This window comes from Fringilla coelebs (assembly GCF_963513975.1).
Source record: "Fringilla coelebs genome assembly, chromosome: 2".
In the NCBI taxonomy this organism is placed as follows: domain Eukaryota; kingdom Metazoa; phylum Chordata; class Aves; order Passeriformes; family Fringillidae; genus Fringilla; species Fringilla coelebs.
In genome coordinates, this window is record NC_140029.1 from 115,469,465 (window position 1) to 115,484,674 (window position 15,210).

A 15,210-nucleotide genomic window follows, 5' to 3' on the forward strand; every position below is an offset into this window, starting at 1 on the left:
TCCCCATTTTTTTTTTAATCAGAGATTTGTCCTAGCAGAATACAAACTTACATTAAGTTGAAGTGGAAGTCAATAATTTGACTTCAAATTATTTGAAAACTTGATTTGACAATCAGTGGCCTCAGCAGCACTGGGGACATGAGTGGTGCTGAATGACACCATAAACTGATTTTGCTCAGCAGTGAAACACCTGACAGCTGGGTGCACTGCAGACACCAGCATTACATGAAGTCAGCTGAGTAAATCCCAGCGGAAATGTCTCGTCCAAGGTCAGCCAGGGGGCTGGGGAGGATCAAGGTGCTGATTCCCTGTCTCCTGGGGCCTGCTCTGAGTACAATAAACAGCTCTGTCATAGTATCACCATTTTTTTTGCATTCATGAGATGACCCCAGACAACAGTTTGACATTTAGGAAGAAAAGGTTCAGTTCCTGTCCAGAGGAGAGTGACATTTATATCCATCTGCTTTTAGCAAAGCCTTTCCAAAGGTACTAATTGCCTTTATTGTCATGCCAACCACCAGGCTGTGGGATGGTTGCTTGGGACTTGGTGTGTTCAGTCCCAGTGCTCTGTGCAACCTGGAACAAGGACTGTTTGTATTTTAATTAATTTATATCCTGCTTATCTGCTTCCTGCACAGATCTTGTTCCGTCTTTTTTTTTTCCCCAAGATATATTACACATGGCATTGAGAGAGATAATGAGATGGCTTAATTAGCACTGTCATCAGCCAACAATGTTGCTCTATTCCAGGGCACAATGTTGCTCTATTCCAGCAAAGATGTTCTTTGCTGCCCAGGACAAAAAAAAAAAAAAAATGGAAATAGCAGTATGTATATGCTCTGGATGTTGAAATGTAATGCAGAATTGAAGCCCTCTCTGCCCTCCCACAAGGGGCCATGACAAGCAGGAGGTTGGACCAGCTGCTGGTAAAAACACCTGCAGTTCTCTGCACCCTGTCTAAACACAGACACTGCTACAGTCTACCCGTATAAAGATGGGGTTTTTTTCTGTGGGGAATCCTGTGGGGCCTTCCCTATCTTCAGTTTTGAATTTATCATGTGAGATCAGCTGGAGCACCTGGCTTTGTAGAGATTGCCTCAGTTAAGTCAACTTCCCTCAGTTAAGGAGAAGTTTGGATCTCATGCTATATTTGCTGTGTGAGCTTGTGAAATTGAAATGACTGACACATGTGTATATCCAAGGATGAGACTTTTCTTTCCTTTTTCTCTACATTTGTATTTCCAGTCAAAAGGAAGTGTTATTAGGGTGTTTTAAAATACTGAAAACCAGCTCTGCTTGGGAGCTTGATAAACTAAGGCATACAAAAGCAGTGTATAATACTGAATATTGACATAATACAGCCTTCCCACCACTGCCCTCACATTTCAGTTGCTTTCTCCCTTCTCATAAGGTATATAAAGGAGGATCTCCACTGCTGTTTACTTTTACAAAGTGTATTTTTGCCAGAACTTTTGCAAATTATGTCCAGAAACTCCAGGAAGAAATATAGGTGCTTCCTTACTCCTCATCACAGCTGTAATATTTTACACTACAACAACCCTGGGTATTTTTATTTATCTTTATGTCATGACAGCTAGCATTGGCACGCCTTGTGTGCATTAAAATTTCAGCATAATCCAGATTAAATAGAAGGCTAGGGTAAATCAGGGTCAGCAAATGGAACAGGTTTAACAAGACAGTTTTTGGTTGCAAGTCATCACACAGAAAGAATTTTTGGCTAATTTGGCTAATTGGCATTAGTCTTTAGAAGAGCAGAACAGTTGCAGTAAGTGTGTGTTTTGGAAGGAATACTCAAGCTATTGAGAAATGGTGTATTTGGTTTGCTTAAACTCCCTGCCATAGCTTGAAATTCTATTCCATTTTGTGTAAATAGTGAGGGTTTTATAGATAGGCTTTTTTCAGCCATGATGCAAGTGAAGAACTCTGGTGTGGGTTCCAAAGTGAGGTAAATTGTGGTGAGTTATTTTGGCCGACGATGAGTGAAGCTTGCCCAGACCACATATCCCTTTCATGAAGTGTAAAAGAGGTTACACTGAATAAATAGTTCTGCATGTCAACAAGTGAGGTTTTCAATAGTAAAAAAAAAACCAGCTATCAGAAGATACCTAGAACATAAATGTGAATTCTCATTTTTAGAGTGTGCCAGAGAAATCTTGACCACTGCAGACCTTAAAACACAAATACAAATCTCTACATTCATGCAATTTTTTCTTCCTGTTATTTATAGGTTTTTGTATAAAATACATAACCCTTTTCAAACTAGTTCCATAAGCAGCCAAGTATCATTCCTTAGAAGAAAAATTCAGTCCGGCTTTAGTGGCAGCATTAGTTTTGATACCCAGCTTATATTTTTCCTTTAGCCTGGTAGAAATTTTGATTTTTCTATCTGGTTTTTTTTTGGGTTTTTTGGCCTCATTGGCTACAAGTCTGTGCTTTTTGATTTTTCTGGCATCCCTTTAGAAGCTTTACTATTTCTGACATCCTGATTTAAAACTCAAATTACAACTGTGCTTGCTTTGAGTCTTGCTTACATGAGTCTAGCTCGCTCCTTAAATCACAAACCGATAAATAGCGCGGAATGTGTTCCGAGTCTTGCGTAAAGGATTGAAAGGCCAACAGGACCTGGGTAAAACTCATTTACACCTCAAGCTGGGAACAGGCAGCTCAGCAGCACGGTCAGAACACAGTGGCAGCAGTTTGACCTTGTGAAAACGTGCTACCACCTCATAATCTTCACATCACCATCCCTTCAACGAGGCTCGCTGTTGCAAAACAATATTGCAGCACTGCAGGGAAAAGAACAGTAAAAAACTGAGTGAAGAACACCTTGGCTTGCTCTTGTAGGGAGCTGCCTGCTGGACCAGCCCAGGAAGCACATCGTGGGCCCCGAGGAGCTGCCGGGGCAGACGTACGACGCCATCCGGCAGTGCAAGCTGGCGTTCGGCGCCGAGTACACGGTGTGCCCCGGCATGGACGTGTGCTCGCGCCTCTGGTGCGCCGTGGTGCGCCAGGGACAGATGGTCTGCCTCACCAAGAAGCTGCCCGCCGTTGAGGGAACCCCCTGTGGAAAAGGAAGGATCTGCCTCCAAGGGAAATGCGTGGACAAAACCAAGAAGAAATACTACTCGGTAGGTTACCCCAAGAGGAATTGGAAAAGGTGATCCCTCGGAGGGGCCGGTTTTTGTGGGAGTCAGATTGAAAGCTGCCTTGCTTTTTTTAGCATGTAATTGGGGTGTTGTTGGTGAGGGATGTAGAGAAAATGCTGCTGAGATTCAGGAAGTGTATTTTCTTCCTTAAGGAAAGCCTTTGTTCCCAGAAAACTGGAGGTGGTGATTTTCCCATTCAGTAAATGACACTTATCAGGACATGGCTTTCTGACCTGGCACGGAAAGCAAGATAAATCTCATCTCCACATTTAACTTACAGCCCTCATCTGAAAGGCCCCAGGCCCCTAATTCTAATGAGGAAAAGGGCAGATGAAATTAATCCAGAATATAACTTCTGGATCAAAAAAGTTTTTGCTTCCAGTGACAGAAAACCCATCTACTCTATACATCTGAAGAACCATCAGCCCCATGAGAGCTGTCAGCTGCACAGTTCAGATACTTCTACATTCTCTGGGTAGACAGGAGTCCCTTCTGTTACACACACAGAAGAGATGTGGACTTGTAGAACTTTGTGAAAATATTTGCAAACTATGGGAGCCATTCAAATCAAGACACAGCATTTCTAACACTTTTAAAATGGATTTCTTTACCCTTTTTAATTGATTTCTATGCTTCTACATGATTCTGCAATACTATAGCCAATGTAGCAGAGTTGACAGCTCCATCTCTTGCCAGTAATTCCAAGCAATACCTACACATCACAATAGCTGGATTTAATTAATCTCAGATTAGCAGTATGGGTATATTCTGGGAGGTGAACCCCTTGGAGCCAGTTTAAGAGACCTTTTTGGTAGGAATAGCAAAAAATAAGAGAGCAGCCCATGAAACCGTGGGTGTGTTCTGTGAAGAGGCTGAAGGCGGCTGTGTGGAGCAAGGCCCAGCATTGGCTTTGCACCCACAGTGCAAATGAGATGTCATCAGCATGCAAATAAAAGATAGAAATTAACTTTGCTGGGAGCAGGAAGGTTCCTAACACCTATTTTCCCTGGATGGCCAACTGAAGGAATTGCCTTCAGTTGAGGAAAACATTAGCAGTGACTTTGAGGCAGCAGCTGCATTCAGGCTTGGATGATGAACTCACCTCCTGCTGTTCATGTGTTTTTCAGGCTTCAAGCCATGGCAACTGGGGATCCTGGGGCCCCTGGGGACAGTGCTCCCGTACCTGTGGAGGGGGAGTTCAGTTTGCCTATCGCCACTGCAACAACCCAGCCCCCAGGAACAACGGGAGATACTGCACAGGCAAGCGGGCCATCTACCGCTCCTGCAACGTCACCCCCTGCCCTGCCAACGGTGAGTGCCCCCCTGCTCCAGCCCTCCCCCTTCACAGACACTAATCACTGGTTATCTGCCCTGAAACCACACAGCAAAGGCTCACTGTAGCCTCCCCAGATTGTATTTATCAAGGCAAGATTTTCAGCATTAGTACAATATCCTAATTCTTCATCCACGCCTTGCCCTGGATGCCATAGAGAAAGCGAAAAAAGTCAGTCCTTTAAAATAAAACATCATGCAAACTTCAGGCCTTTACTGCTTGTTATGCCACTGGGAGATTTCCAAGCTAAAACAGTAGAGGGATTGGAAGGCCAGTTCTAAGTAAAGAAGTGGTGTGACATAACTTAAAAATGATGTAGGAAAGAAATTGGAATAATAGATGGTCATAATGATATTTGCAGCATGGTCTGAAATAGCCACTAATGACGTGAATAATTCCACAGCTAAATCCTTCCGACAAGAGCAGTGTGAAGCAAGGAATGGCTATCAGTCTGATGCAAAGGGGGTCAAGACTTTTGTGGAATGGGTCCCCAAGTATGCTGGAGTTCTGCCTGGAGACGTCTGCAAGCTCACCTGCCGAGCCAAAGGAACCGGCTATTATGTGGTATTTTCTCAGAAGGTAATGGCAGCTCCAGTCAGGGTTTCATGCTCCAGCTTAGAAGTGTCCCATATTTTAGAAATCTTTCCCTACAACCAGGGAAAAGAAGTTAATTATGTGATGCAAATATTTAACTGTGTGATCAGATTTAAGGGTTTGATCCAGTGGTTGTACCTTAGGGCCAGAAAATGAGGCAAGTTTTTCCATATCTCAGTATGTGAATGCATGAAAATTATGGGCCTCTCTGTGCTAGGTAGTTTTCAGTAGTGCATAAAGGGCTTTCTGCCTGTAGTCATTATGGGGTTTTCTGAAGGAAAAAGAGTATTAGGAGAAAAGAGTACATCTAACCCTGAACTGTGTTTAAGGAGTCTAGAGTAATTCCTTAAGAACCAGTTAGCATAGGATAATGAGTGGAACAGATGTGACTGATGCTCAATTTGTTCTATCAGATGCAATCCAAACTGAGAGTTACCTGTCCTTGCTTTTGTCCTTTAGCTACATTTCATCTGCTTTTTTACCATGAGTATTAGAGAAGCTCAGTGTGATCTGTCGGGGGAGGCAACCTGCTCTGAGTTGGTGACTTCATTAAGGAACTGGGTTTTGCCAGGTGGATCCAAATCCACAAATCTCTGTGGCAGTCTGAACCAAGTTTTATTTGCTTGCCAGGTCACGGATGGCACGGAGTGTCGACCCTACAGCAACTCAGTCTGTGTGCGAGGGAAATGCATCCGAACGGGCTGTGATGGCATCATTGGATCCAAGCTCCAGTATGACAAGTGTGGGGTGTGTGGAGGAGACAATTCCAGTTGCACAAAAGTCATGGGAACCTTCACCAAAAAGAGGTACTGATCTCAACAGCAAGTGCATCTTGTTGTGCAAGTAGTTACTCTGCCGCGTGCTGCTTGCTTTCCGCCTCTAAATGCAATTTGCTTTCACATGGGGGAAAAACCACACTGCCTGTAGCTTATTGCAGTTTCCAGATGTGCACAGCTGGCTCCTAGCATTATCCTGAAATTGGCAAAGCACCAACTGGCAAAACACTGCACCCAGCTCATTTCTGACACAAAGTGCCAGTGAAGCAGGAATAGCAACTCATGCCACTTGCAAATCTTGCTGTGTCAGATGGATCGTGGTTCCTAGAGGACAGAGGAAAAGGAAGAGAGAGGTGAATCGGAAAGTTGTTTGGGTCAGAATTATCTGCATCCCTCTGAAATTTTGCATTTCTCCCTTGTTGCTCCATTAGCAAGCTACACCCTGAGAGTGCTTTTTCATCTTGTCTATTTTGAGTGGCACTGAGGACATCCCACCTGATTTTGTGACAAACATTCCTTGTATTAGAAGTGCAAAGAAGCAGACAGCTGTAAACTCCTTCCTTAACAGCTGAGAGAGATTATACCCAAAAATTCCCTTTTCCCACTGCTGAATATGTGTGGAGTTCAGGTAAATAGATGAGATATCAGAAATATCATCAGCTTACTCATGACTATATCTTCATATCCCTTCATGTCCACTGGCATAATACCAATCTCCAGATGGAATTTTTAAAGTCAAAATATATATGGCATTTATCCACGTGCCATTTTTCTCTCAGAGTTCATATTCTAACTGTAATAAAAATTAATATAAGTAAAATAAAAGGAATTGCTGCCATGGTTTTCCCTCACCACGCTGGGGCCAGTACTGATAGACCAATCTCAAGTAAGTCCATTCTGTCAACTAATTTTTTTTCCTTCTTCGATTCTTAAAATTCGTAGAAAAATTTGGATTTTTAATCCTCATTTATACATAGTCCAAGATTTCAAAGGACTGATCTACACATAGGAACTTTTAGTTGACAGTTTCTATTCAGAATCTGTGACTGTGTTAAGCATCTTTTATACATGAACTTGATTTTATAACTTCCAAATTCTTACATAGCATGTTGAAAGCTACCAGAAGTTGAAATCTGACTCCTGAAATGATCTTTTATTTCTATACATTTCAACAGACTGATTAATAGCAGTCAAAAATTGCTTGGAGAGTGAATTTATTCTTAAAATAAACATAACTAATCTTCTTCTTGGTAAACCAATGATTGCTCACCTAACAATGCCAAAACACCTCTGCCAAAAAGAGTGGCTTTCCAACCAAATTAGTAATTACATAAACCAAATCTTTTCCAATTTGTAAATACTAGGATGTCTGGGAATGTCTTAAGTGAAGTTGACAGTGGGAGATGTATTTCATGTGATTTGGCAATAATCAAGCTCCGGGAGAAGTGTTAGAGAGGCTCCATGAATTTCAGGGAGGCCAGATTTGTACCATAGATACACTTGGAAATGGAGAGATTTATTATAATTATCCCTGTGAAGTTACCATCTTACTCCTCAAATCATGCTTTTAATTGTCGTGAGACTGGCCAGACGGTAAATTTATGTTCTAATATGATTTTGATTGGATTTGGGACTGCTGATTTATTTTTACTGGAAATGTTGTCTGGGGCAATTCTTCTCTGCAAGTAATTGACGTTAAAATAAACCCCCGATTAAAATAGTTAAATCTTATTTGTCTGTAAACTGTTCTTACAGTTTTGTTTGAAAGGGCAGTGCTGGTACAAAAATCATCTTTCCACCACTGAAAAATGACAGCTCCCTTGTTGCTGTCCACTATAAACTTCAACAATCTGTGCACGAAATGTACAGGGAAATTTAAATCTACAAGGCAAAACCAATATTTCCCATTGCAGACAATTGCCATGACAACATTTGTTTGTGCTTTTTTTTTTCTTTTAAAGCAAGCAAAACTGAATCTTCTGGGAAATCTGCTTCCTAGGATTTTTGTTTAGAAAGCTGTAAAGCCAAATTATCAGAAGTTGGGAAAGAGGGGAATTAATCTGTACATGCTTTTCTGTGCACATGGAGCATTAGAGCTCTTCGTGCAGACAACTTGAATTTTCCAGGACTGCTTGTAGGTTTTGAACAAATGATTTTGTAATTTTAATGACATGTTTGAACTGAGTTATTCTGGCAACTCTCATGTAAAAATATTTGTGCAGTGCTTTAGAGCAGAGTCCCCAGCCTGGGATTCACACCATATTGCTCCAGCTTTATGGAGGTGCTAAATCAATGGAGTCTTAAGTCATTGTCCCATAACTGCTGGAAATAGCAGGGTATCAGCACAAATGTTTCATTTGTAATATCTGCAGTCTCTACTTGTGCAGCCAAAAATGCTCAAAATTAGCAGTCTGTTCTTTAAACAATCCCAAAGGAGATGCCATCACTTTTATGTACTTTTCATGTATTTTCTCATGAAACCTGTAAGATATGAGGTACTTTCAGGATGGCCTTGTCACGGGTTTAGGAATGAAAACACATCTCCAATGTGTCCAGCTGGTAGCTTACAGCTATGTAAAGCCTTTAAATTGTTTTCTATATATCAGTAAAGTTAAAATAACATACTTGAGATAGTGATAAATTCCAGCACACTTGCAGGTTTTGAATGCTTGTCACTTTTGCTAAAAGAGTTTAATCTCTTTTTCTAAATCCCAGTTGAGATAGTTCATAACTAATGGAGAATTCCGTGGTGGCACAAATGAAGTCTTTGGGTGCCCCTCTTATTAGACACTTGACGATTAATCTTTGGCTTTATAAATTTCAAAGTGAACAAATTTTTCCTCGGTGATCAAGACTATTTTTAAATGTTCCCAAGGTACCTCTACCCAGCTGTTCCTCTGCTCGTGCTTTCCTTAATCATCATTATAGCAAAGACAGCAAGAAACAGCTGTAACCAATGCATATCTCATTATCTTTTCCTTGGCAGGCAGCGCGTGCATCGTATTTCATATCTCCCACCCTTTGCTGAAATCTATAAGCTATCTGTTATTTTTCATTCCTCCGGTATCTGACCCACGTCAAACTGTCCCTAAAGCAAAAGATTAAGCAATGTGCAAGGAGTGCAGTAGAAGCTTCTTGGGGAACAGCACAGCAGGCCAAGAGTGGAACCCGGTTAAATTAATCTTAGGGAAAATCCAGGTGGCCTGAACTGAAATGAAGCAAGATGTTGTTGTCCATAGGTTGGACTGAAAGATGTGTCCCAGCCTGCTTGGTGCTGTGATTCTGTGTCATGCCAGTGACTTTGTGAGGCGTTGCAGTGAGACTCTTCCTTCTTTCTCTCCCTTCAGCAAGGGCTACACGGACGTGGTGAAGATCCCCGAAGGGGCGACCCACATCAAGGTGCGGCAGTTCAAGGGCAAGGACCAGAGCAGGTTCACGGCCTACCTGGCCCTGAAGAAGAAGAACGGGGAGTACCTGGTCAACGGCAAGTACATGATCTCCACCTCGGAAACCATCATCGACATCAACGGCACCGTCATGAACTACAGCGGCTGGAGCCACAAGGACGACTTCCTGCACGCCATGGGCCACTCGGCCACCAAGGAGATCCTGATCGTGCAGATCCTGGCCACCGACCCCACGCAGCCCGTGGACGTGCGCTACAGCTTCTTCGTGCCAAAGAAACAGGGCCAGCTGCCAAACTCCGTCCCCGGCGGCGGCGGCAAGGTGACGGCTCAGGCCGCGCAGCCCCGCTGGGTGACGGGGCCGTGGCTCTCCTGCTCTCGAACGTGCGACACGGGCTGGCACACCAGGACTGTGCAGTGCAAGGACGGGCACGGGAAACTGGCCAAGGGATGTCTGCTCTCCCAGAGACCCTCAGCGTTCAAACAGTGCTTGCTGAAAAAGTGCTAACCTGTGGTGGTGAGCTGCTCTCAAAGAGGTTTGAGTAAGCCGCTGTTGGCATACTGGTGTCAGGTCTGCCCACACAGACAGAAGCAAAGGCTTCAAAGTACTTGTGTTCAGTCTCTAATTATGGGCAGAATCTGCCTGTTTGGACCAAATGAAGATGTGCACTGCTTTAAATAATAGTAGGGTGGTCTTAATATGTCAAAGAAAGTAAGCGTTAAAGTTGTTATAAGCCCTCTGTGTCTGCAAAATCGTCAAATAAAATAATGCAAAAGAAGTAAAACTAGTGAATGGAGGATCCTGGGATATTTGAAGGTTACAGAATCATCTCCCCTTTTTTCACCTACCTCTACTACAGTATGTCCTTAGGAAATGTCACACGTCCCCATGATCCCACAGTAGCTTATTTTATACTGTTTTGTAAATATCTTTCAGTTGGTATATCACTTTATATCACTTCCTTCTATTAAAGAAATCAAAAGACAAACTACATAAGCAAAATGATTGACCAAAGTATATCTGCAGCCCTTGTGGACTTGGTCCATCCTTCAGAAAGGGCCACAGATGTTTTACTGGAAAATGAAGAGCTTGCTGCTGGTTTTAAAAAGTGATAACTTTTGGTTTTGACAAAAGGAAATACGTTTCCGTGATAGGAATTTCCTGACAGTATATCATTAATGTCTGACAAATCCTGTGTTTCCACCCCAAAATTCTCAGGAGGAGCCTTGCAGCAGCTTGCAGAGCAGGGAACTCCCCACTGCTCCAGCAGGAGGAGCATCAGCAGCTCCTCCTCGTGTGTGTGTCAGGCATGCACCCAAGGAGGAGCTGGCTGCAGGTGGAGTTTGTGTACGCTGTGCTTGTAAACCTGTGTGGTTCCAGCTGTGTCACAGCCTGGGCTCCTTGTCACTGAGCAAGAGCTGCTCCTCTCCATGAAACAAAGGCATACTGTGCTTTGTAGAAAACTAGTTAGAGAACCCAAACTTACAGGTGAGGTAATCAAGTGTCTTCTAACTCAGATATTCTGAGGCTGTGTTCAGCTGCTTTCTCTGGTATTTTCTCTACGGCTTCTGCCTTGAATTTAACAATGTGTAATGTACCTACATCTTTTCAAGAGGCTCTCAAGGTCAAAAAAACACAGCAAGCAGTTAATATTTTATCACTGTTTTGTCCATCGTGTCTAACTCTGGTATTCATCTTACCAGCAAAAGTTTGTAACTATTTGTCTTTTTTTTTTTATTGTTTTGTGTGTGTTTTGGGTTTTTTTTAAAGCTATAGAAGGCATTCATGTTTTGTATATCTACCACATTTGGGAGCAAGAGGGGTCATTAGGAAGTCAAACCACATCAGGATGTGGAGGACTTGTCCAATATCAATAAGACTGTTTCCACAGCACGGGCAGTAGCTGGTAACAGTTTTCCTTGGCAGCAATTCCTGAATCCTGTTATTGTCTTGTGGAAGTTCTGTGACTGAGGCTGGGCATTTCACCTTGTGCAGGTGGAGGCCTGAGACCAACACTGGTAATATTGCTCTCTTTAATATCTCTTTAATAATAGGCTTTGAATTAGACCCTAAGATAATTGGCACCAAGAGAAATGCTAAAAAAAAAAAAACTGATGAAAGTAAAACCCCACCTTTTACTCCTTTGTTCATCCACACAGGAGAGCTGGAGACTGCAGGAGAATTTTCAGACAAGCCTCAGCTGTAAGTCAGTGGTACTTGAGCACTGAAACACCTCAGGCTCTTCTGAAAATCCCAGGCATTAAATCAGCAGGGAAAACTCGCTGGAGTGTGGAGCAAGAAGGGCAGGTCTGGCTTCAGGCTGACACAAACATGTTTTTGCAACTGTGGCATGTTTGTGTGAACTCTAAAAAATCATGTGATGATTTCAAAACAGCATAGAGTTGCTACATCTACAACTGTGAAATCTGGAGAAGGATCTGGTTTTTTACCCTGATTTAAATAAACAGTACCAAGGGCAGGGCCTCCTCTGTTAAATGGATTGCCAACAAATGTTATTAATCATCTTTCCAAAATGGTGTGGCCTTCTGTTCAGGAGTAGATCCTGTGCAAACTGTGGATCTTGAGGAATACTCCCCATTTATTCTTGATCCCAATCTAAGAACTGAGATCAAGGCTCAGATGATTTGCAGAGTGCTAAAAAGTAAACATTTATGCCTCCTCTGCCTGTTAAAATAAGATCACTTTGAAATGCCTTTTTTTTCCTTCCAAGTAATCTAATTTTGATGCTTATGTATGTATTACACATGTCCTAGAACCTCTCCAATAAGTGCATAACAAATAAAAACCATCATGAGAGGAAAATGATCAGGAGACTGAATGTGTCTCAGCATAGACAACATTTGTCTCAGCATACAGCTGCTGAATTAAGTAGTGTTTGTGTTCTGTCATAATAGACTCAGAATGTGCAAGTATTTGTGTTTGCATCATGGTAATAATTTATTATATATTCAATAGGCTGAGTAAAGCTTTTGGATGCTATCTAGGCATGCCATATGCAGGTATAAATTCAGACCTTCCTTAGATCAGGAGTATCTTTTTCAAACAAAAAAGTTTACTTAGAAATAAATACAAGAACAAACCACTGCAGTGATCTTCACCAGTGTAGCAATGAAGCAAACTCACACAAGCAAAGATGTGAGGGGGCAAAGGGGACAGACCAAGGCAGGACATGAAAAATGTAAGATAAAGCGTAAGCCAACACTTGGTTTTTCAGGTGTTCCTAAATAACAGTCCAGTTCCAAACCTTGCCTGTGGCAGTCGTGGTTGTCCCATGTACTTGATGGATGAAGAATTGGTGCCAGGTCTGTTCTCAGCTGAATCCCGTGTCACTCACACTGTGACATCATTGTTTACATTTCTGCCCAGTGTATCACAGATGGATTCATGAAATGCACCAAGGGGATGGAAACCTGGAATTCTGCTCTTGGCACAGCCAGGAACCATCTCAGTGTTAAATTCACTCTGACTTTGGGACGCACTTCCAGTGCCCATGGGTGGATTTGGACCCCAGAGTGTCAGTGGGGTTTACAGCATCTGCTTTTCAAGTAGGATATTCTCATTAGGAAAAAGCCTGGCATCTTTGGTTTGACTGTGTACAAGAAATTAACTTTATCTGCCCTCCTGTGGAAACAGTTTTATCACAAGGGGAAGAGGGAAAAATCTTGTGGATTAATAACAACTGTTTAAAAAAAAAAAGCAACACAGCACTGAAAAAAATAAAATAATTTATTGTTTTTACAACTGGTATGTGAACGGATGTAATGAATTTATTTATTCTTATTTAACAAAATACGAATTGTGCAAATTCTATATTTAAAATGTTTTGCTATCATCTCTGTCTCTCTTTCTGGCTCTCTTTTAATTTATGCTTCGGGTTTGTGTTGAAAGTACACCTTGTGAGTTTACATAATATATGGCATTGGTCATTTTTTGTATGATTTTATTTAGAAGACTTTCTGCACGGAACAGGAGTATATGTGTATACACACATGTGTAGATGTTTATTCTTTTTCTCCTGCCACCTTTTCCTTCGAGAAGTTGTAGCTTTTTAATTTGATGACACCTTGTGCTCCAAGCTCCGTGGTACACTTCAAAAAGCTCTCAAGAAGCAAGTCCCAAAGGTCTGCAGACCAAATAAAGTCCTGTAGTGGCTCCTGAAGAATTCACAAAACAGATTGTTGTCTCAAAGGCAAGTGCAGTTCATGCTGGAGGCCTCAGTGATTGACCCCCAAAGCTGATCCTACCCCTTAAACTGGAGCAGAATTTCAGTAACTGGGAGTCCTCCATGGGAGTGAGGTTCCTCTGAATTGCCAGCACTCATGCAGGTTATATTTAAGTGACAACACAAAAGAGAAAGCTCCTGGGTGTCTCTATAAAATAGCTTGATAAACATGATTTGGTTAATGAGGACGGAACCATTAAAAAAAGCTAGTTTTTTCTATGTTATCACTGTTTATATACATATATAAGTATGTATGTAAACATATTATATGGCTATAAAAAGTCAAAAGTCCAATTTGGAAGGCTTTGCAGTGTTTTACTTAATTGCATTTCAGGTCTGCACCACATCAGGCAGGTGCACGTTTCCATGAGAATAATACCTGGTTTTCCTCCAGTTCAATTGGAATAAAAGTGTAGACCTCAAGGGAACTAGAATTGGGTGCAATGTGAGGGGAAAAGTGTGATGTGGACAAACCTCCAGCTTTTCTGCAGTCAGTTCATTGACCAACACAAATGGCTCTGCAAGGGCAGCACCAGAGCCTGCACGTAAACAATTCCTCACTGCTGGAAGTCACCTTGCTCCAGTGTTCACCTGAGTTAAATTCCAGCTCAGCCTCTCTTCTGCCACCCAGGACCTGCCCAGAGCCAGTCAGCCACGAGGCTTTAGAGTTAGGGATGGCCAGTGGGTGATCCTTCCTCTCAAGGCCCAATCCAAAATGCCAGGGAATACAAGGCTGGGCTTTGATGATTTTGAGGGCAGGCTTTGAACAAGGTTTCATCATTAATTGTGGGCTTTCAGCAGTAAGTTCAGGTGAATGTTTCTCTTCATGCCATGCTGTTGTTGCTGAGGAAGTGGAGCCTATAGCAAGAGGTAAAATCGGATTCTTTGGGGATAGGCTGGAATTCTCAGGGGGGGAAAAAATAACGTGGTTTGGAGAATTTTTTCCTTTTTTTCATGAAGTGATTTGATTTTTATAGAGCTGCCAGAGTGCCTCACTGCATTCATACTTGCCCTGTTCAACATTTTCAAGGGCTTTTTTCGTATGGGTGCCCTTATATTAACTTGTATAGTAAAGCTGGTTCAATTCTTGTTTCAAACAACATTGCAAATGCAGATACTTCTGGTTTATTACACACACCAGCAATGTCTCAATGTAAGAGATAATTGGGTCCTCAGCTGGCACCCCATAAGGGGCTTTGGGGCTTAGAAGGTTTAACCACAAGCACAAGTTTTCATTGATAAAGTTTGAAAAGCCTTAAACACAGGTGAGTGGTGTAAGAGCTCCTCCCCACACCACACCAAACATCCCTACACCATCCCACTGCTCTCCATTCTGTGAGTCACAGGACAAAACTCACAGCATCTTTTGCACTGGAAGTTGTCTGTGGAGGCTCAGAACCAGTGTAAGGACAGTGAAATCCACGTTCAGACACCTGTGGCTAAGTGCAGGTGCATATTTTGTGTGTGTGCTATTCTGTGTGAGTACTTGTGTCTCCATTACTCCTACTCCCGGGGGAAAAAAGTTACACTGGGTTTAGTAATACCTACATAAATTTAGAGTTACTTCATGGCATCATTTGGCTTTGCTGGAGGTGCTTCAGTCTTACACCACTGTGACAGCATAGATTTTTCTTTATTTATAGTAGCTGGTTTACACAATTTATCATGTGAACTGTGAAATCTGCAAATAGG

At 42.2% G+C, this 15,210-nt stretch overlaps 1 protein-coding gene across 1 annotated transcript in view; it reads left to right on the top strand.

The window, feature by feature from the left end:
• Positions 1–9,848, top strand: part of ADAMTS5 (ADAM metallopeptidase with thrombospondin type 1 motif 5) — a gene marked incomplete at its 5' end in the record, with an annotated part of 32,807 nt that extends 22,959 nt beyond the window's left edge. The window contains 5 exons of the mRNA XM_084201074.1: positions 2,866–3,149; positions 4,295–4,478; positions 4,904–5,079; positions 5,725–5,900; positions 9,218–9,848. Coding sequence (XP_084057200.1) covers positions 2,866–3,149; positions 4,295–4,478; positions 4,904–5,079; positions 5,725–5,900; positions 9,218–9,782 — 1,385 coding nt within the window. The 3' untranslated portion in view covers positions 9,783–9,848. The remainder of the gene's footprint in view (positions 1–2,865; positions 3,150–4,294; positions 4,479–4,903; positions 5,080–5,724; positions 5,901–9,217) is intronic.
• Between the last annotated feature and the right edge of the window lie 5,362 nt (positions 9,849–15,210).